General features: G+C 35.9%; 1 protein-coding gene across 3 annotated transcripts in view; it reads right to left on the bottom strand.

Annotated features, from left to right (window-relative positions):
• The window catches only part of PIK3CB (phosphatidylinositol-4,5-bisphosphate 3-kinase catalytic subunit beta), a 187,737-nt gene that overhangs the window by 71,449 nt on the left and 88,499 nt on the right, over nucleotides 1–27,789 (bottom strand). For all 3 annotated transcript variants that reach the window (XM_045503490.1, XM_045503491.1, XM_045503489.1), the window contains exons 5-8: nucleotides 22,651–22,874; nucleotides 12,258–12,437; nucleotides 9,037–9,207; nucleotides 7,432–7,509 (exon numbers count right to left, since the gene is read on the bottom strand). In XM_045503490.1, coding sequence (XP_045359446.1) covers nucleotides 7,432–7,509; nucleotides 9,037–9,207; nucleotides 12,258–12,437; nucleotides 22,651–22,874 — 653 coding nt within the window. The remainder of the gene's footprint in view (nucleotides 1–7,431; nucleotides 7,510–9,036; nucleotides 9,208–12,257; nucleotides 12,438–22,650; nucleotides 22,875–27,789) is intronic.

Below are 27,789 nucleotides of genomic sequence, written 5' to 3'. Positions count from 1 at the left end.
ATTATTTATAAGATAAGGAAAGCAAGTAATGAGGAAGAACAAATTATGTAGCTAATAAAAAAAAGGAATCCAATACTCACCAAATATAGATAAATCACTGTTAATAAATTATGAAGTCAGATCACTGTTACTAAACTATGAAGTCATGTGGGTGGGGAAGATTGAAGATGGCAAATATGCTGGGATGAAGTAAAGGGGTTAAAGAGTATTTTTCTTCCAGAAAAATGCAGGTTATTTCATTTGCACCAGATCCTCCACAAATCTCCATGTAAAGATGTAGGTGGGGGTAGGGTGGGGGTTTTCATCTATTCACACATGAACCCTGCTTATGAACGTCATGTCCCTAAGACTACTTTAATTCCACTATAGGCTCACCTGATGATCAAAGTATTTATGCTTAGATTTCATATCTATATCTGACCTTACATAGGCACAACAAAGTATCTGCTGCCTAAACCTTACCCAAAACCCAATCTGGGGAAAAAATATGCATTCAGAATTTCCTGAAAGACACACAGTACATTTATTTCTTTGAGAAGTTCAAATATTACCATTCAATTAAACATAAACCATCACATGGTTGAGTATAAAACTGAGAGTGAATTACTTTTGTCTCTTACAGAATAACTTTTCCTCAATTGTACTTAATATTATATTTTAAATCTACCCAGTGAAAGATTCTATAGCAGAAAGATATGTGAAATGTTATTTTACCTACTGTAAAGATGCTGGCATGAGTGTTGATGCCCACTTTACTTCCCACTGTGTTTCCTTCATAAGGAGCCACAAATATCTCTCAATTTACAACAGTATCAGGATGAGCTACAAACACATGAATGACTAGTTTATCTTAAGAGATTCTGAATATTATAACTGATCATGTTTTCTTTGCTTTGACCATGAGGTATACTACAAGAAAGCAAAATATGTAATCCAACATCAAGCAGTTACAGAGGATCTTACGATAATACTTACTTACCGTGAATCTTGCTCCTAACTTTTTTGACTATTAAATATTCTCAATTATTTTTTAAAAAGTCTAAATTTTCTATAGGGTCTGTGTGCGTGCGTGTGTGTGTGCGCGCGTGCTGACAGAAAGAGAAATGGAGACAGATCAAGTACATGTACACTTAGCTCTTACACTTGTGAAGATTCAATAAATCATAAGTAAAACAAAACATACAAAAAACACATTCTGGGGGCATCTGGGTGGCTCAGTCGGTTAAGCGTCCGACTTTGGCTCAGGTCATGATCTCGCAGTCGGTGAGTTCGAGCCCCGCATTGGGCTCTGTGCTGACCGCTCAGAGCCTGGAGCCTGCTTTGGATTCTGTGTCTCCCTCTCTGCCTCTCCCCTGTTCATGCTCTGTCTCTCTCTGTCTCAAAAATAAATAAACGTTAAAAAAAATTTAAAAACAAAAACAAAAAAACAAAAAACACATTCTGTATCTTTTGTATGATAGGATATAAGGTAGGAATTTCAGGATAAAAGTGACATTCAGTTCTTAATTTCGGTGACCCTGAACAGTTATAAGTCTTATGAATTCTATTACCTTTTACATATGAAATAGTTTATTCAAAAAATAACGAGTAGACTATAAAGAAATAAATGTTTCTCAATGTTTTTGTGATAAAAACAAGCTACTTACAATAAATTGCTGAACTGGAAAAATGTTAGCATCTCTTGGTTTTGACAATTTTTGAGAATAAAAACATATAGGAGTCCACTACATAATTACTCAATAAATGTTAGCTAGTATTGAAAGAACCAAAACAAAAACTGCTAGTTATAATTCCATCAACAACTTCTAACAGAATTGAGATATAAGGAATGAAGTAAAACTATGGATCAACTGGATATAAAGGTAAAAAAATGCAAGTATAATGAACTTGAAAAGTTCTGTACTAACTATAAACAAGAATAGCAAAGGGTATGATCTAGAAAAAAATAATAATAAAGACTCTAACCAAGACATGGTAACAATAAAAAAAGAGACCCTGCATATTCTGAAAAAGTGTTGAAATATTACTCATTATCTAATTATAATTAGTCAAAGTGTGATTTAAGATCAAGTCATTAAGATTATATCTACTTGAGAAATCTAGTAATTCACTAAAATGATTCAAGTTGATACCTGGTTAGAAACGAACAAGAGGGACGCCTGTGTGGCTCAGGTCACGATCTCACGGTTCATGGGTTCGAGCCCTGTATCAGGCTCTGTGCTGACAGCTCAGAGTCTCCCTCTCTCTCAAAAATGAATAAATGTTAAAAAAGAAAAAATTTAAAAACAACAAACAAGAGTACTAAAAATGACCTACACTTAAAATTAAACAAAACAAAAAAATCCCACGTGTTTTCTGAACTTAGAATCTCCCATGATAGCAGACATGAAAAACTATACTCTGAACTTGTATCAAACGGAATTTTGTCAAAATTGTCCCATTTCCTGATGCTTGGTCTGAATCATCTTCAAGGTTTGAAAAGTAAAGAATTTTGGAGCACCATCATGCTTAATACAGTCATGTTTTATTGTCCAACTTCAGTAAACTTCCAAGGAAACCCTTTTTGCACAAGCCCCAAAACATGCGGAGAGCAAGAGAAGGTAGGCTTTAGCATGCAGAGAACTTCCCCACTCTGCTACAGCAAGGAGGATAGACTACATTCCTGAACTCAACAATTAAACATGTTTCTGTATTGGGCAAGACATGAAACTTTTCCCAACACTGCACCTAATTTCCTTCTTGTTCAGTAATAATGGCCAAAATCTACTACTTTCTGCCTGTACATACTACTCGCAAAAAAATGTCAGTGATATGAATAGTCTGAAATTCCCATAGTTTCATGGAGTGCATCACTTTGTAAAGCAGATCTGTTCTGGCTTTTGGAAGGAATGTTATGCTACCTTTAAGAAAATAAAGATGTTAGAGATCGTTACATTAAAATGTATTAATTCATAGCACAAGTATTTATTTAGTGTTCCTGGCACTGAAATGAAAAGAGAAAAACGTTAAGGTAGTTTCTTTCTTCAGGTTATATATATTTTATGGTTTTTAAAAAAAAAAATTTTTTTGGGGGGGCGCCTGGGTGGCGCAGTCGGTTAAGCATCCGACTTCAGCCAGGTCACGATCTCGCGGTCCGTGAGTTCGAGCCCCGCGTCTGGCTCTGAGCCATCTCAGAGTCTGGAGCCTGTTTCCGATTCTGTGTCTCCCTCTCTCTCTGCCCCCCCCCCGTTCATGCTCTGTCTCTCTCTGTCCCAAAAATAAATAAACGTTGAAAAAAAAAAAAATTTTTTTTTAATGTTTATTCATTTTTGAGAGCGTGAGTGGGGGAAGGGCAGAGAAAGAGGGAGACACAGAATCAGAAGCAGGCTCCAGGCTCTGAGCTGTCAGAAGAGAGCCTGACACGGGGCTCAAACTCACAAACTGTGAGATCATGACCTGAGTTTAAGTTGGATGCTTAACCAGCTGAGCCACCCACGTGCCCCTATTTAAAAAATTTTTTTAAAGTTTACTTATTTTTGAGAGGTAGAGACAGAGTGAGAATGGGGTAAGGGCAGAGAGAGAGGGAAACACAGAATTCACAGCAGGCTCCAGGCTCTGAGCTGTCAGCACAGAGCCCGATGCAGGGCTTGAATCCACGAACCGTGGGATCATGACCTGAGCTGAAGTAGGACGCGTAACCAACTGAGCCACCCAGGTGCCTCTGGTCATATATTTTAATAGTTTAAATATAAGAGTGCTGAGAACCATATAACTAGTCCGGGCAGTGTTAGGATATTGGACTAATAAGTGTGATATCAGATGTACCGAAACTTAAAATTCTCTGTGTTTATCCAATTTCTGGTTCATTTGAGTTTCTTGAATCTGTTATGTGTTTTACCAACTTTGGAAAGCTCCCAGTGAGAATTTCTTTAAAAAGTTTTTCTGAACTATATTCTTTTTCTTTCTGAAATTCAGATTACCTTCTCATGTTCAACCTTCTGATACTGTTTGACTTTCTGATATTGCTGCACGGTATATGAGGCTGTAAAGAGTTTTTTCTCCCTCAATCATTTTTCTCTATTTTGTTCAAAATGAAAATTATTTTTATTAATCTTCAAATCACTGACTTTCCCTTCTCATTACATTTCTACCACTGAGTCCATTCAATGACTTTATAAATTATAAGTTACCGTATTTTTCAGTTCTAAATTTTCCAAACGGTACCTATTTTATCTTCTATTTCTTGGCTGAGATTTTCCACTTTTCCATTCCATTCAATTGTGTTTGCCCTTACTTGCAGCATTTTTATAAGTGACTTAACATCTATGTCATCTTAGCACTGACACCTGTTGATTATCATCATGCATACAACTTGATATCATCCTAGTTCTTCATATGCCAATTAATTTTAAATTGCATCCCAGACCATTCTGACCACTATGTTATGGGACTCCAGGTTTTGTTTATATCCTACAGAAAATGTTAATATATTTTAGCAGACAATGATTAGGTTAAGACTCCATGGTGCAACAAGCCCCTTGAAGCTATGGTTCTAATACCAATTCAGTCAAATTATTTACAGAGCTATTGGATCTGTCCTATGTGTGCAGCATACAGTGACCAGACTGAGACCTGGGTGGTAGTTTATGCTACAGTTCATTTCTCAAAGTGTGTTGGCAGTTAAGACTCAGATCCACATATGTACAGTTTAGGAATAAACCTGTAAGCATAAACAGCTTAAAGGGGTTGCTCTCCTAAGCTCCTCCCACTCTCCAATCATCCAAGTACTTTTTGGTTGCCTGGGGCTCCCCTTTTTTTAATCACCCAGCCAGAAAGCTAAGGCTTTATTCACCCACACTTCCTAGAACTATGCCAAATAGCACAAGAGAAAAGGAGAAAGGAAAACAAAAAAGCCAGTGAGGATCTGCCCCATTCTCCTGATACAACTCTTCTAAACATAGAGGAAGGTTCAACTCTCTGCATTTTAGTCCTGTCCCCACTGCTGTTGCTGCTGCCACTACCACTGCCACCACTGCTACTAATGCCACAGAACTTCTTAGAAACTGGGGCAAATGAGAACAGAGAAAACAACAAGAAACAAATAATAGAGGGGAAAAGTGGGGAGATCCTCACTCTCTCTCAGAGTTAGAAGACCTCTTTCCCGCTAGAGCTATAACCAGAGGGCTTCTTGAGCTCTGTGTGCACTAGTGTCATCTTCTAGATTTGGGACAGCACTGAATATGAATATGCATACCTGAAAAGTGAAACACCACAAGGCTAGGAAAAGACTGATCAGAAAGCTTTATGCTACAGAATTCTAAGCACACTTAAAAGGTCAAAAGACAGACTTCACTCACATGAGGACTTTAAGAGACAAAACAGATGAACATAAGGGAAGGGAAACAAAAATAATATAAAAACAGGGAGGGGATCAAAACAGAAGAGACTCATAAATATGGAGAACAAACTGAGGGTTATGGGAGGGATTGTGGGAGGGGGGATGGGCTAAATGGGTAAGGGGCATTAAGGAATCTACTCCTGAAATCATTGCTTCACTATATGCTAACTAATTTGGATGTAAATTTTAACAAATAAAAAATAAAATTAAAAAAAAAAAAAAGTCAAAAGATATTCAAGTGCCAACCAGGGAGAATAGTGAATCTTCACTGAACACCTAGGATTTTCACTACTGTAGAGAATCATGTGCCGCATAAGATCTCTGGGTCTGTGAATATAATGGATTCGCTCCTGTGATTAGGTTATACTATTTGACATAGCTAACTTTGAAGAAGGGAGATATTGGTGAGCCATCAAAAAGGGACCAGGCTCTTCCCCGCAAGAGATTCAAAATGTGGCAAGAATGTGATGCTTGACAAATTCTCCATTTCTATAGAGTTAAAAATAGAGCCACAGAGCCAGGCTTGAAAGATGCCTCTAGTAACTAAGAGCAATCCCCAGTCAATCCCCTGCCAAGACCCAGCAAGGCAATGAGGACCTCAGTTCTACAACTTCCAGGAACTGAATTTGACCAATAACTTGAATCACGCTGGAAGCAAATTCTTCTCCAGAGTCTTCAGAAGAAATACGACCTAACACCTGGATTTCAACCTTGTAAAACCATAAGCAGAAAACCCAGTCACACCACACCTAGACTTCTGACTGACAGATATACAAGCTAATAAATATGTATTCAAGCTGCTAGGTTTGTGGTAATTTGCTAAACAGCAATAGAAAACTAATTTAAGGGGCTATTATGAACGTAATAATTTAACAACTTAAATACTTCAGAAAACAATTATCAAAACTGACACAAAAGAAATAAAAATATGACTATATATCCATTAAAGGTATTAAATTCCTAATTAAAAACCTTCCCACAAAGAAAACTCTAGGGTCAGATGGCTTGGAGTAAATCTTACCAAATATTTAAAGAAGAAATAATACCAATTCTATATAAACTTATTCAGAAAATTAATAGGAGGAAGGCTTCTCAAGTCAATTTGGGGAAAAAAGATCAATAACTGTTTTCATGACTGGCATTTAAATTTTTTACCTGTTGCAACAATCATTTTCTACTTTTGCAACTGGACACAAATTAATAAGGAAAGTTTAAATAAAAGAAAAAACAATTACCACTAAAACAGAAAACAAAGGCCAACTGGTCATAAACACACTCATTAAAAATTAAAACCTAGCTGAGAATGTAAAAGCAAAAAAAAGCCCTATTTTAATGACAGCTAACTAAAGGATCTTTAAAGTCCATTTATAAAAGCAATTCACTGGTAATCTTTGGCAAGATGCTCCTGAATATGTCCTCATGCCAGCAAACATCTCAAACTAAGTGAATCTCTTTCTTGGATCACAAAACTATTCACTTAATTTCCTGCCAAGCAAAATAGGGGAAAATGCATGCTTTACACTTTAAGACAAAATGCCTTGTTAAGTCTTTACTTAATTGTATGGGGTTATGCAATAAATCTCCATGTGTTAACAACTTGTGGTCCACAATGTAGTCATCTATTTTCTTCCAGGAAATGGTATTACATTTTCTCTGTGTTCAGCAAGTTTAAAAGAAAAAAAAAAGGGGGCTGAGAAAGGAGGCTGGGTGCAGCTCTAACAAGGCTGACAAAGCAGAGTTAAGCTTGCATAGGAACCTGTGACCTATAGTTTTGTCTTAAACTGTACCTGGTGAATTCCTGATCTAAAGCAAGTTCTTTTACATAATACATCAGGGGAAAATGTCACTTTATCCAGTACATCTCCAACTATTCAAAGAATACTTTAAGACAAAAATTCTTAATTGTCTTACATTAAGTCGCCATATTTTATCCTGTGCAATTGACCGATATACCTAAAATTTAATCTCCAATGTGACATTCCTTATGTGTATCAGTAAGTTATTCAAATAATGCAGCAGATTAAAAAAACACTCAAATCTTAACAAGTACTCACTTTTACACTTTCTTCTGTGTTAAGTTTATTTCCCTTAACCAAGACAATTTGGAAAGGGTTGTTATTTTCCCAAACATGCTGCAAAAGAATGAAATAGAGTATTTTAATTAAGGAAATAAATATTCTATGCTAGCAATGAAATCATCTTATCTGTTCTCATGTCCATTGACAAAATAACAAAAATAGACCTCTGAACTAACAACTGAAAGTCACATGTACTAAAATAAGCACCACAACCACTAGCACTTTGTTCTTAGGCAAAACACTGGCAGCATTTCAATACTGTTAAGAAAGTGACTATATTAAGCACCATAAACAAATAATATTAAAGCTTTGGATGAATTAAGAATTGACCATTTAGGGGTGCCTGTCCAACTTCGGTTCACAGTTCGTGGGTCTTAGCCTAACCACATCAGGCTCTGTTGTCAGGACAGAGCCCACTTTGGATCCTCTGTATCCCTCTCTCTCTGCCCCTCCCCCACTCTCAGTCTCTCTCCCTCTTTCAAAAATCAACATTAAAAACAATTTAAGAATTGATCATTTGGGGCACCCGGATGGCTCAGTCAGTTGGGTGACCGACTCTGGCTCCGGTCATGATCTCGCAATTTACGAGTTCAAGCCCCGCGTCGGGCTCTGTGCTGACAGCTCAGAGCCTGGAGCCTGCTTCAGATTCTGTGTCTCCCTCTCCTCTTCATGCTCTCTCTCTCTCAAAAATAAATAAATGTTAAAAAAAAAAATTAAAAAAAATTGACCATTTAAATATACAGTTAATATCTTAATCCTCAACATGAGAGATTAAATATACAATCTGTTAAAACTGAATAACTATTGAAAAATGTTAACTGTTCCAATTGATAAACAGAAATTTAAGATTTGCTTTATATAAATATATTACATTCAGGAGAAGATGGTATTTTTGATACATTTAAATTCTAAAAGTATTCAGTAAGAAGAAGGCAAGTTATACCAAAAACACTCTCATAGCTAAGCTGATAGAAATGAACTATACCAGTAAACCAACTATTTCTGCACGTCTAACTTTTCTACTAGAAAGTCTCAAATTGCTCCCTGAAGTCTATGTTTAGCAGTAATCTCAAGAAATTTTTAATTTGGTGACATTTTTCTGTGGCACCAAAAGAACAACAAAACCAGAAATAACATATTTATATTTATATGCAGCTTGCGCTGAGGAAAAAGGATAGTAGTTAGAAAGATAATTACAAAGAAAGAAAGAAAGAAAGAAAGAAAGAAAGAAAGAAAGAAAGAAAGAAAGAAAGAAAGAAAAAAAGAAAGAAAGAGAAAGAAAGAAAGAAAGAAAAAGAAAAAGGAAAAGAAAAAGAAGAAAGAAAGAAAGAAAAAGAAAAAGAAAAAGAAAAAAAAGAAAGAAAGAAAGAAAGAAGGAAAGAAAGAAAGAAAAAGAAAGAAAAGAAAGAAAAAGAAAGAAAAAGAAAATTACCAATAAATGGTAACTGATCTTTGGCAAATCTGCATTGGTTTTCACAGAAGGAAAAATCAACAGAGAAAATATGTGTGAGGCTGAAGCACATAACCTAAAACAAAATCACATGCTTTTGGGGTTACCAAAAGTTCACACATGAAACTTACAGAAATAATTCGCATTTTCTTTGGTGGTAAAGGAAGAGGAAGGTTTGATGAATTTCTATTTATGGCAGCTTCTATGGCAATCATTTCCTGTTCATACATCTTCTTGATCTTGCAACATTCCACAAGCATAAAATGAGGCAAGGTCCTATTCATTACACAGTTCCGGATATACTACAATGGCAAGGAAAGAATAAGGTAAGGATTTTCAAGCAAATACTTAAATCAAGGGGTACCTGGGTGGCTCGGTCGGTTAACAGTCCAAATCTTGATCTCTGCTCAGGCCTTGATTTCAGGGTTGTGAGTTCAAGCCCTGCCACACCCACCCATCACCCAGTGTGGAACCTACTTAACAAAAACAAACAAAAACGTAAATTGATAGAAGAACAAAATTAAGATAAACACCACTATATCAAATGTACTGTAAAAATATATCTTAACATCAAGAATATGAGAAATTAAAATCACAACATAAAATAGCTACCATTAATTGAACACCTAAGAACATAAGATTATTTATAGCTAATTTTCCTAACAACCCTATAAAAGATATTTTCCTCTTTTTAATACATGAAAGGAAAATCAGAAGAGCTGAGTTACATTCCTGGCATCTTTAAATCTATCTTTTTTGTTTGTTTGTTTGTTTGTTTGTTTGTTTGCTAAACCCTGAAGAAACATGTACCTCAGTGTAGATGTTCTGCCTTTTCTTTGTGCTTAATACAGGACAGTTTGACCTATCGGCTCACCTTTCTAGGGGTGGGACTTGATCGGGAGAGACTGTGATATCACAGTGCAAGCTTTGACCAATCAGTCAGGACAAGTGAACATGTAGTACACATGTGGCCATTTCTTCACATCCTGAGGTAGTCAACTTAGACTTTCCGATGGATCCCTGAGGGAAGCCTGGTACCTTTACAGCACAGGGCTCCAGACAACCATTACTATCTTCCTTTTAAAAACATACTGGTCATCTGGGCTTGATGCTTTGTTTTATTTCAATGAGACCAGGATGACTCTCCAAAGGCATATAAGAAAAGGAGGGGCGCCTAGGTGGCTCAGTCAGTTAAGCGTCTGACTTCGGCTCAAGTCATGATCTCACGGTTCGTGGGTTCAAGTTCTGCACCAAGCTCTGTGCTGGCAGCTGGGAGCCTGGAGCCTGCTTCGGATTTCTGTGTTTCCCTTCTCTCTGCCCCTCCCCGGCTCACGCTTTGTCTCTCTCAAAAATAAATAAACATTTAAAAAATTTTTTGTTTTAATAAAAGAAAAGAAAAAAAAAAGAAAGAAAAGGAGTGGTTATTCACATTACCAAGATTCCTAACAAGCTGAGAAGAAAGAAACCTAATGTATTTCTCAGAAGAATAAATTTCATATACAGACAAAGTATGATTCAACATATTGTATTCAATTCAGAACCAAGAAATACAATTTTTTGAAATTAAAAAAATTCCAGAATTGTCTGTAATTGGCAGTTAGATGATATTATGCTAAATATATTCAATAAAAAATTTTTCACTATGAAATATGTATCATTCCACTCCTTCACATTCCTTTGAGTACATGGTATATTTTCTCTTTCACTATGACCCTGTACAAAAACGTATATAAGCCTTTGTTTCTCTTTATAACAAATCCTAGTTTGAATAGAACAATATACCATCCACTAATTAAAGTTTAAAAAAAAGTGTTAAAGAAGCAGAAGGCTACTTAAAGGATGGCAAAACATAAAGAAGTCAACACTCCCATGCTACCACCAAATACTTTTCATCTTCCTTCTTCGTCTCATGGGCTAGAGTTCAAGTGTTGACTGTTAGAATGCCATAGCTCTCAAAGCAGAGAAGTTATAACTGCTTCTAGACCTTCTACCTACTAAACCACAAGAATTCAGGGCCATGCTAAAAATGTGAAAAGAAACATGTAAAATCCTCTATTAGCCGCTAATATATCACAGCTCCTTATTCTCAAACAGACATCACTTAATGTTTAGCATGTCTCTATCCCTCTTGCTTAAAACAAAACAATAAAAATCACAAATAAGAATAAACACGTATCTTTATAAAATCCTGTTACTATTTACCCCTAACTTGGCATTTAGTATTATTCTTTATGTAATGACCATTTTTTAGTCTCCAAATTCAATTGCAACAAAAATATCTTCAAGTTCCTTGAAGTCAAAGCCATGATTCTATCCTTTAAAAGGACAGTAGTGGGGGAGGAGTACTGCACTGCTTTTATCTTATTTAAACTTCATTTTATTCGACAAACAATCTGAGGCACTATAAGTCAATTCATGATTGCATGGAAATAGGAATGTCAAACACAGAGGAAGTCTTTTGAGGATGTCCAGACCTAACCCTTACAAAATTCCTACCATATGTGGAAGAAACAAATAAGGGAGGGGAGGGCAAATTTACATATTATACATATAGTAATTATATATATAAATATATATATATAACCTATAAAAGAAACTAAAAAGTTTTCTATTCACAATGAAAATTTATAAGTTTTTATACAATTTATTTAGTGACCATTTAATCAAAATATCTTGTTTTTTACTTCCCGCAGAATATTTTCTATCTAAATCATCATGTTGGGGTTTCTGGGTGGCTCAGTCAGCTAAGCTTCTGACTTTAGCTCAAGTCATGATCTCACAGTTTGTGAATTCGAGCCCCACATCAGGCTCTCTGCTGACAGCTCAGAGCTGAGAGCCTGCTTCAGATTCTCTGTCTCCCTCTCTCTCTGCCCCTCCCCCACTCACACTTTGTCTCTCTCTCTCTCTCTCTCAAAAATAAACATTAAAAAAGTTTTAAGCCTTTCTCTTAAAAAAATAATAAATCATTATGTTTACATGATAAAAAAAAGTAGGCAGCTATAGCAAATTTTATTAAGAATTCATAATGCTACAGGAAACTATGATATAACACTGAAACAACCAAAAAAGTAGAAAGCAAACATTTAGAAACAAACATTAAACATACAATCATTATACCAAAAATATATATAACCTTAAGTAAAATGACAAAAAAATGCCAAAATGTTAACAATGATAAGTTATCTCAGAGGTAGCTAGGATTATGAATATCTATTATTTAATTCTGTATAATTTTCTATAGGTTCTAAATACTCTAAATGTGACAACACATTTTTATCAGAAATTTAAATTATTAAATGCACACACACACACACACACACACCTCTGGTAAACTGATGGTGAATACACATACCTGGAACTGAATTAGTGGGTGATCACCAAACACATATTCTACTCGCCCACTGACTTGTAACACATAGTCATACGGGCTAACTTCATCTTCTTTCCCATGAATAGTCAAACGTTTTTGGATTGCCAGTTCATTTATTTTGATAGGATTCATATTAGGAGATATTTGAAAGCTAAACACATCCTAAAAAGGGGAGTAGAAAAAAGGAACAATTTTATACTTGTGCTGAAAAAAATCACTCTTCACATTTGTACTTGTTACTACATTGGATATAGCCATACATAATATCCACATATGTATATATATAATATGTTACATAAGTATATCCTTCACATTTAACATTCCAGTACATCTTCCTATTTTCTTTTAAATTTTTTTAATGTTTGTTTATTTTTGAGAGAGAGACAGAGACAGTGAGAGACAGAGAGACAGTGCGAGCGGGAGAGAGGCAGAGACACACACAGAATCCAAAGCAGGCTCCGGGCTCTGAGCACTCAGCACAGAGCCCAACCCAGGGTTTGAACCCACGAACCACGAGACCATGACCTGAGCCAAAGTTGGCTTTAACCAACTGAGCCATCAAGGCACCCCTCATGTTTTCTATAGGGATTTTTTTAATGTTTATTTATTTTTGAGAGAGAGAGAGAGAGAGAGAGAGAGAGAGAGTGAGAGCAAGAGAGAATATGAGCAGGGGAGGGGCAGAGGGGGAGACACAGAATCTGAAGCAGGCTCCAGACTCTGAGCAGTCAGAACAGAGCCCAAAGTAGGGGTCAAACTTCCAAACTGCAAGATCATGACCTGAGCCGAAGTCAGATGCTTAACCAACTGGGCCAACCAGGCGCCCCTCCTGTTTTCTAAATATAATGTGTCCAGGGGCACCTGGCTGGCTCAGTCAGCACAGCATGTGACTCTTGATTTTGGGGTTCCGAGTTCAAGCCTTACGTTGGATGCAGAGATTACTTAAAAATTAAAAAAAAAAAATTAAAAAATAAATAAATAATTTTTAAAACGTGTCCCGTCAAATTTGTTAAGATTTGATGGTCTGCAAGTCGTCTTACACTACACAAAGTACCACAGATCCCAGAGGTCACAGTAATATTTAACTAAAGTTTATCATTAGAAAGTTTATCAAACACATTTCCCAAATATCTTTCTTTAAAAATGACACCAAAAACCTGCAGTTGTTCAAATTTAGTTAAACTGAGAGTTTTATGTTGTCACTGGTAACGAGATGTACACTTTACAATAATTAAACTTAAATGAACAATTCTGTCCAATTTTATAACATATAAATAGAAACAAAAGAAATTTTAATTAATGAAAAATGAAGATACAGTAGGGACTGGATATTATCAAAACTGCTCATCATAAATCCCAAAGGTACAGACAGTAAAGATGATCTAATAACACCTGGAACTTCTCAAAAGCTAGCAAAATAATTTCATACCACATGATCACATACCAAAGGATATAAGAAAATTCACCATCTCCAAAGGCAGCTAACTGCTACTCTGGACAAATGTGATTGTTAGAGAATTCCCTGTACTGACCGGAGATGGATTCTACAATATTTCTAACAAGTTAAGTCATCTCCCTTTTCCACAAGGTACCTAAAATTCCAACTTTTTAAATATGAACTTACTGGGTATTCCAATCTATTTTCTCTAGTATTTTTACCCCTTTTCTCCTGAATTTTCTATATGAGTTGTTACTATAGGCATCAAAGCACATGAGCTAGGATCCACAGAGTCATATGAGGACTCACGATTCCACTTTCCTCCCTCACCTGACTTCCCACTAAGATACCAATGATCTTACATTCTAATGGGTTGCCAACTGTTCACCTCTCCATTTCCAGTAATACTCTTCTACTTCAGCAATGCTTTATGTTTATCCTAAAGAGAAATATAACTTCTTATTTAATCCCCTTGCACTATCTACCTTAAAACTAACCTTCATCTAGCTTAAAAGCAATCTATCTTTAAAAAAAGAGTCATATCAGGCTCTGTGCTGACAGCTCAGAGCCTGGAGCCTGCTTTGGATTCTGGGTCTCTCTCTCTCTCTCTGCCCCTCACCCACCCTCTCTCTCTCAAAAATAAAAAAAGAATTTTTTAAAAACTTTAAAAAGAGAGTCACAAAGAGATATGATACTCTTTTTTAGCATACTACAAATGGTCAGAACTGTCTAAAGCAGTGCTACCTAAAACAACTCTAATAATAGATATATTCTATTCTGTGCTATCCAATAAAAGTCACTAGCCACAGCGGCTCTTGAGAACTTGATATATGGCTATGAAAAGAAATGAATTTTAATTTTACTTGATTAACTTAAATTTAAACTTAAATATACACATGTGGCTACTGATTACTGTATTATATAGCACACATCTGGATAATGCCTAAGCAGCTTAATACATCATAAAATTATTCTATGATTCCCATTTACCCTCTATTTCATACACTGAGAAACACAAAACTGGAGAACACTCTCATTATCAGATAGCAAGAAGCTACAGAAAAGACCAGAAATGAGAACTGGGCTTGAAAAACTGCAGATACTGGAAGTAATACTCAGAAAATAAAATAAATATGGTTGGTATGTTTCAAGAATTAAAGACGGTTTGAAAATGAATAAAGAGCAAATACATCTGAAGAATCAAACAGAACTCCAAGAAATAAAACATAATTAAGTGAAATTTGAAACTCAATGAAAAAGAACATGACAAATTTTAAGAGTTTTTAAATGTGACAATATCAAGTATTAGCAAAGATGTGGAGACACTAAACTCTCAAAATATTACTGGTAGGAATATAAATATGGAAAATTATTTTGCAGTACCTATTAAAAACTGATTACACACCTACACCTATGACTTACCAGTTCTGTTTCTAGGCATACATCCAATAGAAATACATAAATCAACATTATTTCATATAACAGCAATAATGAAGTTGATATGCTGTGTGTGTGTGTGTGAGACATGGCAATTGAGGAAACGTGAACACTGACTGGAACTTGAGGATAAAAACCAAGCAAAACAAAACTAACAAAACAAAAAGAATAACAAAGATAAGCCACACTTCGAGAAAATACACACCCAACACCTATGAATGACAAAAATTCACTACCCCCCCCAAATACCAAGAACTTGTACAAATCAGTAAGACACACACTACATAATTTAAAAATAGATTAAAACAAACAAACAGGGGGCGCCTGGGTGGCGCAGTCGGTTAGGCGTCCGACTTCAGCCAGGTCACGATCTCGCAGTCTGTGAGTTCGAGCCCCGCGTCGGGCTCTGGGCTGATGGCTCAGAGCCTGGAGCCTGTTTCCGATTCTGTGTCTCCCTCTCTCTCTGCCCCTCCCCCGTTCATGCTCTGTCTCTCTCTGTCCCAAAAATAAATAAACGTTGAAAAACAAACAAACAAACAAACAAACAAACAGACAGGGGTGCCTGGGTGGTTCAGTCAGTTAAGTGACCAACTCTTGATTTTGGCTCAGGTCATGATCTCATGATTTGTAAGTTCAAGCCCCACATTGGGCTCTGTGCTGACAGTGCTCAGAGCCTGCTTGGAATTCTCTCTCTCACTCTCTCTCTGCCCTTTCTTCTCTCTCTCTCTCTCTCTCAAAATAAATAACTAAACTTCAAAAAATAGACAAAAAACAAACAACCGAAATATGAATGTTTCATAATCAGTTATGAAAGATACAACTGAGACAATGGATATACAGTTGACACTTGAACAACATGGGTTTGAATTGTGTGGGTCCACCTAATTATGTTTTTTTTTAATATAAATCCAGTACAATACTGTAAATGTGTTTTTTCTTCCTTATGTCTTAATAACATTTTCTTCTCTCTAGCTTATTGTAAAAATATAGTATATAATACATATATTAGATATGTGTAAACCAAATATGACTTTCAGTCAACAGGAATCTATTAGTAGCTAAGTTTTATGTGGGTCAAAAGTTATACATGGATTTTCTTTTTTTTTTGAGAGGGCAGGGGAGAAAGCATGCACACACAAGCCAAGGTATGGAGAAAGAGAGAGGAAGAGAGAGAATCCCAAGCAGGCTCCACACTGTCAGCACAGAGCCTCAATGCAGGGTTTGATCTCACGAATCATGAGGCCACAGCCTGAGCTGAAATCAAGAGCTGGACATTTACCAATGGAGCCACCCATGCACCCCCATACCTGGTTTTTTGAATGCAAAGGGATTAGCACCAGTAACCCTCGCATTATTTAAAGGTCAACTTACATTTATATAATGGAATTATATATAATACCAACAGCTCAAAACTTTCCTTCAAAGACCAATCTTAATCTCTTGATGATAAAATTCATGTCTTCTAAATTAGTACCAGTGTCTCACCACCCTTGTTAATATTTTTCACATAAATGTTAATTAGACTGACTGGTCAGAAGTCAACTGGTTTTTCTTGTATTTCAAGCAGTTTTCCAACATCTCTTTGAAATACTTCACAAAATATTGCACCTTTAAAAGACTTGTAATTTTCCTGAGGAACTGGCTTGCATTGTATTGCTCAATGATTACAAACAACTATATATGAGAGACTATGCAACAAAGACACTGGGCGTATGAGTGGGATAGATATTTCTGCTTCGCAGGAAGGGATACAATTAATTAGTGATGACATATATATCATGACAACTGGGCTAATTCAGATAATGTCTAGAGATGGGTGAAGAAATACTTCTTCATAGTTTTACTGTATATGCCTCACTGTTCTCACATTTCTGCCCATGCTTCTGATATATTCTCAAAAATTCCCAGAAAGTATAGTCACCACCTCCTTCTACCCTCTGTACAACCTGCCCTGTTCCCTAACACACAGGAGACAATTTCAAATGCCATCTGCCCCCATCCCTTAATTGAGAGAATAATTTCATATAACTTATGCTGAGTGAGGTTAAAAAAGAAAACAACACAGGTTTGAAAACGATGCTCAGGTTTATTGGTATCTTTAATAAATTATGACTCCTGGAATTAAAAATAATGCCTTTGTGGTTTGGCTGTTGGGACTAATGTTCTTTAAATCTGAAACATGATAATTCCATGATTATATTTATCTTGCTTATTAAGAGCCCTGTTCTATGCTGGCTGATAGTGACTATGTGGTGATCTAAAATTTCATGTTTTTCAAAGAAACTGCTGTCTGTAGTTCTCCCTAACAATCCTATGAAAATCATTTTTTAACCTATATGTATGCTTTGTTACATTTCATCTCATGCTTAGTTTAGTATTCCCACATGCTGCTTCCTAATGTTGGTCATTAGCAGTAATGACGATGGGGTACCCCATGGCGTAGTCGATTAAGCATCTGACTCTTGATCTTGGCTAAGGTCATGATCTCACTATTTGTGAGCGCAAGCCCCACACTGAGCTAGGCAGTAATGGTGCAGAGCCTGCTTGGGATTCTGTCTCTCCTCTCTGCCCCTATCCTGCTAGTGCTCGTTCACTAGCTCTCTCTCTCTTGAAATAAATAAATATAAAAAAAAGTTTTTTTAAATGATTCACATAACCAAGTGGAATTTATTCCAGGGATGCAAGGGCAGTTCCATATTCACAAATTGATCAATATGATACAACACTTCAATAAGAGAAAGGATAAGAACCACATGATCAATTCAACAGATGCTTAAAGAACATTTGACAAAGTACAACCTCCATTCATTATTAAAACCCTCAACAAATTAGGAGTAGATAGAACATACTTCAACACAATAAAGGTCATATATGGAAAACCCACAGTTAAGATCATACTTAAAGGTGAAAAACTGAGAGCTTTTCCCTTAAGACCAGGAACATGAAAAGGATGTCCACTCTCATCACGCTTATTCACTGTAGTACTAGAAGTCCTAGCCACAGCAATCAGACAAGAAAAAAGAAATAAAAGGCATCCAAAGTGGTAAAGAATAAGTAATATTTTCACTATTTGCAGATGACATACTATATATAGAAACCCTACAGACTCCACCAAAAAACTACTAGAACTGATAAATGAACTCAGTAATGTTACAGGATACAAAATCAATATACAGAAATCTGTTTCTATACACATTTCTATACACTAATAATAAAGCAGCAGAAAAGAAATTAAGACAACAATCCCATTTAAAATTGCACCAAAAAGGGGTGCCTGGGTGGCTCGGTCGGTTAAACATCTGACTTCAGCTCAGGTCGTGATCTCACAGCTTGTGGGTTCGAGCCCCACATCAGGCTCTGTGCTGACAGCTCAGAGCCTGGAGCCTCCTTCAGATTCTGCATCCCTCTCTCACTCTGCCCCTCCCCTGCTCATGTTCTCTCTCTCTCTCTCTCTCTCTCTCTCTCTCTCTCTCTCAAGAACAAATAAACACTAAAAAAAAAAAAAAGAAAAAAAAGTAAAATTGCACCAAAAATAATAGGATATGTAGAAATAAACCTAACCAAAGAGGTGAAAGACCTATACTCTGAAAACTATAAGACACTGATGAAAGAAATTAAGGATGATACATTGAAATGAAAAGACATTCCATGATCATGGACTGGAAGAACAAATACTGTTAACATGTCTCTACTATCCAAAGCAATCTACAGATTTAATGCAATCCCTATCAAAATACCAACGGCATTTTTCACACAACTAGAACAGACAATCATAAAACTAGTACGGAACCACAAAACACTCCAAATAGCCAAAGCAAACGTGACAAAGAACAGCAAAGCTGAAGGCATCTCAAATCTGGACTGCAAGATATATTACTAAGTTGTAGTAATTAAAACAGGATGGTACTGGGGCACCTGGGTGGCTCAGTCGGTTAAGCGGCTGACTTCGGCTCAGGTCATGATCTCGCGGTCCATGAGTTCGAGCCCCGCGTCAGGCGCTGTGCTGACAGCTCAGAGCCTGGAGCCTGTTTCAGATTCTGTGTCTCCCTCTCTCTGACCCTCCCCCATTCATGCTCTGTCTCTCTCTGTCTCAAAACTAAATAAACGTTAAAAAAAAAATTGAAAAAAAAAAAACAACAGAAATAAACCCACAATTACATAGTCAATTAATCTTCAACAAAGCAGAAAATAATATACAAAGAGAAAATGACAGTCTCTTTAACAAATGATGTTGGGAAAACTGGACAGCTTCTTTCAAAAGAATGACACTGGACCACTTTCTTACACCATACACAAAAATAAATTCTAAATGTATTAAAGACCTAAATGTCAGAAAGGAAACCATAAAAATCCTAGAAGAGAGCACAAGCAGTAATTACTCAGACATCAGCTATAGCAACTTTTTGGTCCCCTGAGACAAAGGAAACAAAAGCAAAACTAAACTATTGGGATTATAACAAAATAAAAAACTTCTGCACAGTGTAGGAGGCAATCAATGAAACTAAAAGGCAACATAAAGAATGGGAGAAGATATTCCAAATGACATATCCAATAAAGGGTTAGTATCCAAAATATATAAAGAATTTATACAAATTGGGTGAGTCAGTCAGTTGAGCATCTTGACTCTTACTTTCGGCTAAGGTCATCATCTCACAGTTCATGAGATGGAGCCCCACATTGGGCTCTAGGCTGAAAGAACGGAGCCTGCTTGAGATTCATATTCATTCTCTCTCTCTCTCTCTCTCTCTCTCTCTCTGCCCCTCCCCTGCTCATGCTCTCTCCCTCTCTCAAAATAAATAAATTATAAAAAAAAAAAAAAGAATTTCTACAAGTTAACACCTAAAAAACCAATAATCCAATGAAAAAAATGGCAGAAGACATGAATAGACATTTTTCTAAAGAAGACATACAGGTGGCCAACAGACACACAAAACAATGCTTAATATCACTCATCATCAGGGAAATTCAAATCAAAACCACAATGAGATACCACCTCACACCTGTCAAATGGCTAAAATCAAAAACACAAGAAACAACAATCTTTGGCAAGGATGTGGAGAAAAGGAACTCTCTTGCACTGTTGGTGAGAAATTATACCAGTCCAGCAGCTGCGGAAAACAGTATGAGGGTTCCTCAAAAATTTAAAGATAGAAAAAAATGCTTTCAATTTTTTAATTAAAAAAAAAAAAAGTTAAAAGTAAAACTACTCTACACACAGTAATCACACTACTGGGTATTTACCAAAAAAATTGAAAAACACTAATTCAAAGAGATATATGCACCCCCATGTTTATAACAGCATTGTTTACAATAGTCAAATTATGGAAATAGCCCAAGTGTCTATTGATAGGTGAATGGATAAAGAAGATGGGATATGCACAACAGAATATTACTTAGCCATAAAAAAAAAGAATGAAATCTTGCCATATGCAACAATACAGTTGGAGCTAGGGAATATAATGATAAGCAAAGTAAGTCAGTAAGAGAAATACAAACACCACATGGTTTCACTCATATGTGGAATTTAAGAAACAAAACAAACAAGCAAGGAGGCATAAAAAGAGAGAAAGAGAGAGAAACCAAGAAAGGGTCTCTTAACTGTAGAAAACAAACTGATGGTTACCAGAAAGGAGGTAGGTGGGGGGATGGGTGAAACAGGTGATGGGGATTAAAGAGTGCACTTGTCCTGATGAGCAATGAATTATTAAAAACTTAAACAAAAAACCTCTCCATATATATATATATATATATATATATATATATATATATATATATATATATATAATTTATATAATATATAAAATTGAAAAAGTATTCTATGCTTGGAATCCACTAAGATTTTACAGTATCTCCATTTCTCTTTTAATTTCAAAACAACTATTTTCACACATACTTTTTTACAATGATGATTACATTAAGATATGTACAGCCAGTAGAGATCTGACCCATAAGTAATGAAATGCAGACTGACCTAGATGGGCAAATTGCCCTGAGCCAGTGTTTTCAAGTTGACTTCTAGTCACCTATCAGCAGTAAATAAAATTCCCCATTCCAGCTCTTTCAAGAGGGCAGAATTCCCTAAACAGTATTTTAAATTTGATCTTGAGATTTTACAATATCCAAATCTTGGTTTTAATTGAACTTCTGTCTGAACATATCTCAGGATACAGCATCAAATGTTTTTGTTGTTGTTGTGTTTTTTTTTTAACCTATATAAACTTCCTTTGTAAAAGGCCAGAAGGCAGGCTCCTGCTTTTGCATTTGTTCCTACAAATATTTAGATACATATTGTTGGGAAGGAGGCAGAACTGAATAAAACCAGAAACATCTGGAGAAAATCCTGGCTATACCACAGACCAGCTATAAGGCCTTGGCACACATACAAAAAACTTCTCTCCCTTTCAGTTTCTTCCCTATAAAACGAGGATGATAACACTTTATAGAGTTGTTTTTGAAAGTGGAGAATAAAGGGGTGCCTGGGTGGCTCATTCAGTTGAGTGTCTGAATCTTGATTTTGGCTCAGGTCATGATCTAGGGTTGTGGGATTGAGACTTGCATTAGGCACCACGCTGAGTGTGAAGACTGCTTAAGCTTCTCTCTCTCTCTCTCTCTCTCTCTCTCTCTCTCTCTCTCTCTCCTCCCTCTGTCCCTCTCTCCCACTCGCACTCTCTCTAAAAAAATAAAAAATTAATATTTAAAAGTGGAGACTATAACAAAAATACCTTTCATAGCTCTTAGCATGGTGAAGTGCTTAATATAGAATGTTTACTAAAATGGTTTATATCGTTGTTATCAGAGTAATTGAAGAAAGAACAGCACAAAATATTCTTGAACTCCTACCCTAATTCGAAGCCAGATCCTAGATGATAAAATGACCATACTATATACAAAGGTAGTACCATAATCTGGCTTCTAAAATAACTGTGACTATTCAGATACGGATTAACTCTATATACACACTCCATTATAATGCCCAATTCCATATCAGCACTTAATTACATATTTAAAGACTGCAAATATAAGAATATGGAAAAAAGAGATCATTTGATCAAAGCTTTCATTTTATAGACAAGAGCAAAATCACATGAGAAAACCCAGTAACTAAAAAACACTGTCTAGACTGGGGTTGGCAATCTTTTTCTGTAAAGACCCAGGTTTTGCTGACAACCTATGAGTCTTTGTCAATATTCTTTTCATTCTTTTTCTCTTTCTTTAACATCTCTTAAAAATTCCTTGAGTTTTTTTACATCCCTTTTAAGTATAAAAACCATTCAAAAACTGCAATTTTCCAAACCCAATCTAGACTAATATAACATTGCATCAAAAATCATACACATGCAAAGCATGTATCACACCTAATGCTAAAATTTCCATCTTAAATCTAAAAATGCTCTTTGTAACAGCATTTACCAAGTGAGCAAGAACCTCTTCTAAGATTGGTGCTGCATTCAGGTAAAATCACAGATTTATTACAAAATATTTCTTAAAATAATACAACACTACCTGACAATTTTCAAAATGAACAGCCACAATGAGCTTTCCTCCATAAAGTTTATCTTCTAAGTTTTCAAGGATGGATGGTTCATGTTCTGGTGGATACGTCTGTTTTAGCCAATCCATCCAAGACAGTCCCACAAGTGACTGAATCTTTTCTTCACTGAATTTGCGCATTTTTATTCGGAATTCATTCACTTCAGGATCCTTCAGTGCATCAAATTCATGTAGACCTAAACAAATTTTTTTACAGTGTCATTTTGAGTAGCTAATAATAATACAAGAAATACAAAATATATCCAAACAAATATACTGGACGTTCAATTTTTATCAAGAAAACAAAACTGGGTAGGAAAATATTACACAAGGATCAAAAGAATATCCAGACAAAATAACACATTTCATATATAGAAGGTGAACACACAATCAGCTTTCTAAAGAAGACAAACTTGAAATCTTTCAAAGAAATGTAGTTAGGTACCAGTTTCATAAAGATAATCACGGAAATAGTATACACATTTTAAAACCACATATAAGGGGCGCCTGGGTGGCTCAGCTGGTTAAGGGTTGGCTCAGGTCATGATCTCAAGATTTATGAGATAGAGCCCCAAATGGGGCTCCCTGCTGACAGCATGCAGCCTACTTGGGATTCTCTCTCTCTCCTTTCTGTCCCTCCCCACTTATACACACATGCTCGTATGCTTTCTCTCTCCCTCTCAAAATAAGAAATAAACTCAATAATTAGATAAAACCACCTATAAACTATCCAGTTTTTCTTTACAAACCAAGTAAAAATCACGTTTATCATATCTGAGAAAGCCTAAGAATCTGAAAACTTTTAAATTAATCAGTTTAAAACTCACATTTTTACTTAAGGCTCAGTAAATTTAAATTTTATAGATTAAACTTAGGTTTCACTGTGATTTTTCAACAATGGTTATATCAGTCAAAAATCTCATGAAGATAAAATTATTCTTCACTGTACTTAATTATGAACCACTTTTACCATGCAGACAACTAAATACAGCAACCTTTTCATAAACTTATCATTATCCTAATAAACAATGCTAGAAATTTACAACAAATAAACATGCAGAAATTTGTATACATAAACTTTTACTTGTAAGATGGCAAACATTTTAAAGTTTAACAACACCCTGTACTGGAAGGCGTATTTATTTAGTATTAGAAATTATAAACATACACATACATTCTTTGACCTCAAAATTCTGCCAACAGAAATTTTAGCCTGAGAGACCCAGTACTAGCCAGTAAGTGCCAAATATGCACCCCCAAATCATGCACATAAGATGCCCAACTTCTAGTGACCCCCCACCTCCAGCTTCTGGCCAACAACTTCAATCAGCCATACAAGAGGCATAGGATAACACTTTTTCACTCCCCTGCCTGCCTTTGGGTCACTGACAAACAAAAAGCTCCTTTACTATAATAGCAAGCTCTGAGTAAATAGTCTGTTCTCATTGGGTGGTCTTTATTTCCACAAACCTAGAGAAGTACATTATTTGTACAATGTACTGTAAACAGTACAAGAATGTTCACTGTAGTTTTGTTTATAATAATTTAAAAACTGGAAATAAAGTTAATCATTAAGACCTAGGTTTGTTTTTTTTTTTTTAATTTTTTTTTTTTTAATTTTTTTTTTTTCAATGTTTATTTATTTTTGGGACAGAGAGAGACAGAGCATGAACAGGGGAGGGGCAGAGAGAGAGGGAGACACAGAATCGGAAACAGGCTCCAGGCTCCGAGCCATCAGCCCAGAGCCCGACGCGGGGCTCGAACTCACGGACCGCGAGATCGTGACCTGGCTGAAGTCGGACGCTTAACCGACTGCGCCACCCAGGCGCCCCAAGACCTAGTTTTAAAATTGAGATACATCCATATACCATTATATGGTAGTAGAAGTGATCAATGGATAGATTAGATTGGTATTGTTACATTAAAAGCTCCAGGTAAGTTAAATGTAAAAAGCAGGGACAAAATGAGTCTCACAAGATTCCTTTTATGCAAATTCAAAAGAAAGAATATAGAATATGTATACATTTTTGTTCTGAAAAGATACCTGAGATGATGACAGTATTTCACAGTGCTGAGGACAGAAGTACAGGGAAGCAGCCTGCTAGTATTTGTTCCATAAGGCCATTTAATACCCTATCATTTGAATCTTTACTATCTGAATATATGCATGTCAATCAGGGTTACCTAGACAGTGGACTTATCTCCATTGTCTATTTTCTTTTACGTATTGAAACAATTATTATTTCAAAGATAAATATTAGAATCAATCTGTGGTATTATATATAAAAACATAAAAATGGTTAAGCCGCATAAGAATGCAGCAAAGGTAAAATCTTGAGAGTACATTATAATTTACTGGATAGTTTTGGATCTGGAATGGAAATATACACTCTTATTCAGCCATGAAAGAACTGTAATTTATGCAGACTAGCTGAGGGATTTTGGAGCTTGTTTGCCAGCACAGCTGAAGCTCTTTCTACTCACAGACACAGGTATTACAGGTGAGGAAAGGGAAATGTGTACCCACTACATCTAACAAAATCAAACTCTTTATCTCCCTTTATCTACTAAAAATCACGTCTAAACCACTTCCTAAATGTCTCTCAACCCTGTCTACTTCTCCTAGTTCCTGCAGCCATTAATTTATTCCCAGTCCATCATTGTCCCTCCCATGGATTACTACATCAGTTTTTCACTAATTTCTCTATTCCCAGTCTTAATCTCTCCAACCCATGCTCCATTTTCCAGTATGAATAATTCTTTATAAAATGCAAATATGATGGGGACACCTAGGTGGCTCAGTTGGTTAAGTGGTTGAATGTCCAGCTCTTGATTTTGGCTCAGGTCATGATCCCAAGGTCATGGGATGGAGCTCCTCATTGGGCTCCATGCTGAGTGTAGAGCCTGCTTGGGATTATCACTCTCTCCTCCTGACCCTCTCTCCCCCTCCCCTACTCATGCACTCACTCTCTTGCTCTCTCAAAAAAACAAAAATGCAAATCTGATGTTACTCCCCTATTTAAATCCCTTCAATAGTTTCCCAACTGCTCCTAGGAATACGTCTCAAATTTTTATTCTTTTTAGGTTTATGTATTTATTTATTTGAGACAGAGCGAGTGGGGGAGGGGCAGAAAGAGAGAGACATGGGGCTCAAACCCACAAACAACAAGATCATGACCTGAGCTGAAAGCAAGAGTTGGACACTTAACCAAATGAGCCACCCAGGCACCCCAACAAACCTTAAATTTTAAGATAAGAATATTATTTAGCTTAGAATCAAATATAATTTTTTAATATAAAAGAAGTATTGAGTGAATAATTTCTTCACATTAACGACATTGTTAAAGTCCTCCAGACTCTAGATATCCTTCACTTTAAACTATACCACAACTCTACAGGTCGGGGAAAATAAGGGAGTATTCAAACATGTTTTTCAGGATGCTGACAAAATCCTCCAATCAAGATTTCCTAATGCGTATTTGGAGAAATGAATGCAGGGGTGACAGGTACCTTCACTACAGAGGATAATCAGAATCCAAAGAGCAGCTCTGTAAATAATTACTTAGAATAAACATAAAAAATAAAATGATCAAATATATTATCACTCAGGAAAAGGTATTTTTAGACCCATCAGGGCAATTATATCTATTGTTTTCTTTGGGGAGGAGGAGGCAGCAAACTTGTTCCTGAAGTTAAATTGAAATAATTGTTTATTGTTTTCCCAGGAGGCATGACCTCACCAAGTCCCGGTTGTAGTCACCACATACAAATTAGCAATGGCAAAAACTGACTTGTTAGGTATTGAAAGTAAAAATTCATTGTAAAATAATAAACAGAATTACTCAAACTCCTAAATTAATGTTAACACTTGAATTTGTGTATATGATCATTAACATCAGGTTTCCTAGATGCACTGAAAATCTAAAATACAATTTATAAATAGTTAAGAATTTAAAAACTGTTCAAGTTAATATAAAACACTCTTTGCATCTTGATCAATCAAATTGCAGGGCACACTGCATTAAAATTTTTTATATAATAAGCTTTATGATACAGAAGGAAATATGGTCACATTACTTATAGAAAGAGAAATTCAAGATATACATCTACCCATACCTGTACCTACACCTATACCTATACCTACATCTATATAATCCCTGCATTGTGGCAGGGCAAAGTCAGTGTTGCCAAATAAAAAACCAGCATGCTCAATTCTATTTGAATTTTAGATAAACAATGAATGATTTTTATCAGGAAGTATATCCCATTTAATATCTCAATCTACTATATTTTTATTTGCTAAGTCTGGCAAGCTTATGTAGAGGTTAATAGTGGCTAATGAGCTCATATATTTTGGAGATCACGACTAGAAGAGAGTGCAGAGATTTCAGTTTTGAAAACATGTTACATCTCAAAAGATAACTATATCCTGACAAAAGTTAGCTCTCTCTCTGGTGCTAACCTTTTGGGTTATCAAATATTTTAGCTTCCTTAACAATCAGTGTGGTTATGATCTACTTCCTTTCATCAGTATAGAAATATACAGAAGTTATATATCTTCATACATACACACACAGCCATTTGGAAAAAACTACATATCTCAATATTGCCGGTGAATATTCTTGTCTTGGATAAGACTGTGTTTATTCTTTTTACTTTTCCATATATTCTTCAATTCAAAGGGGAGATTTTTTGTAATGGAGAATTTAAAATTTATCAAAAAGATCTTTGGAGGTCTGGCAAATAGAAAGGAATGCTCTCTACTGAGGTCATTAATATATAAGAAAATTTGGGTGGTACCTGGCTGGCTCACTTGGTGGAGTGTGTGACTCTTGATCTTGGGGCTGTGCGTTCAAGACCCATGTTGAGTATGAAAATTATTTAACAATAAGTAAATAAAATCTTAGGGAAAAAATAAAATTTTGTATGGTAAATAATTACAAACCTATTTAAGGGGGAAAAAATATTGCCTAAAGCAAACTAGTTATCCTCTGAAGTAATTAACCTTTTCAAGGGGTGCCTGAGTGGCTCAGTCTGTTAAGCATCTGACTTTTGATTTTAGCTCAGGTCGTGATCTCAAGGTTCGTGGGTTCATGCCCCAAGTTGGGCTCT

This window comes from Leopardus geoffroyi, chromosome C2, assembly GCF_018350155.1.
Source record: "Leopardus geoffroyi isolate Oge1 chromosome C2, O.geoffroyi_Oge1_pat1.0, whole genome shotgun sequence".
NCBI classification, from domain to species: domain Eukaryota; kingdom Metazoa; phylum Chordata; class Mammalia; order Carnivora; family Felidae; genus Leopardus; species Leopardus geoffroyi.
The sequence above is the reverse complement of the archived record's forward strand: the minus strand, read 5'-3'. Positions and strand labels throughout refer to the sequence as shown.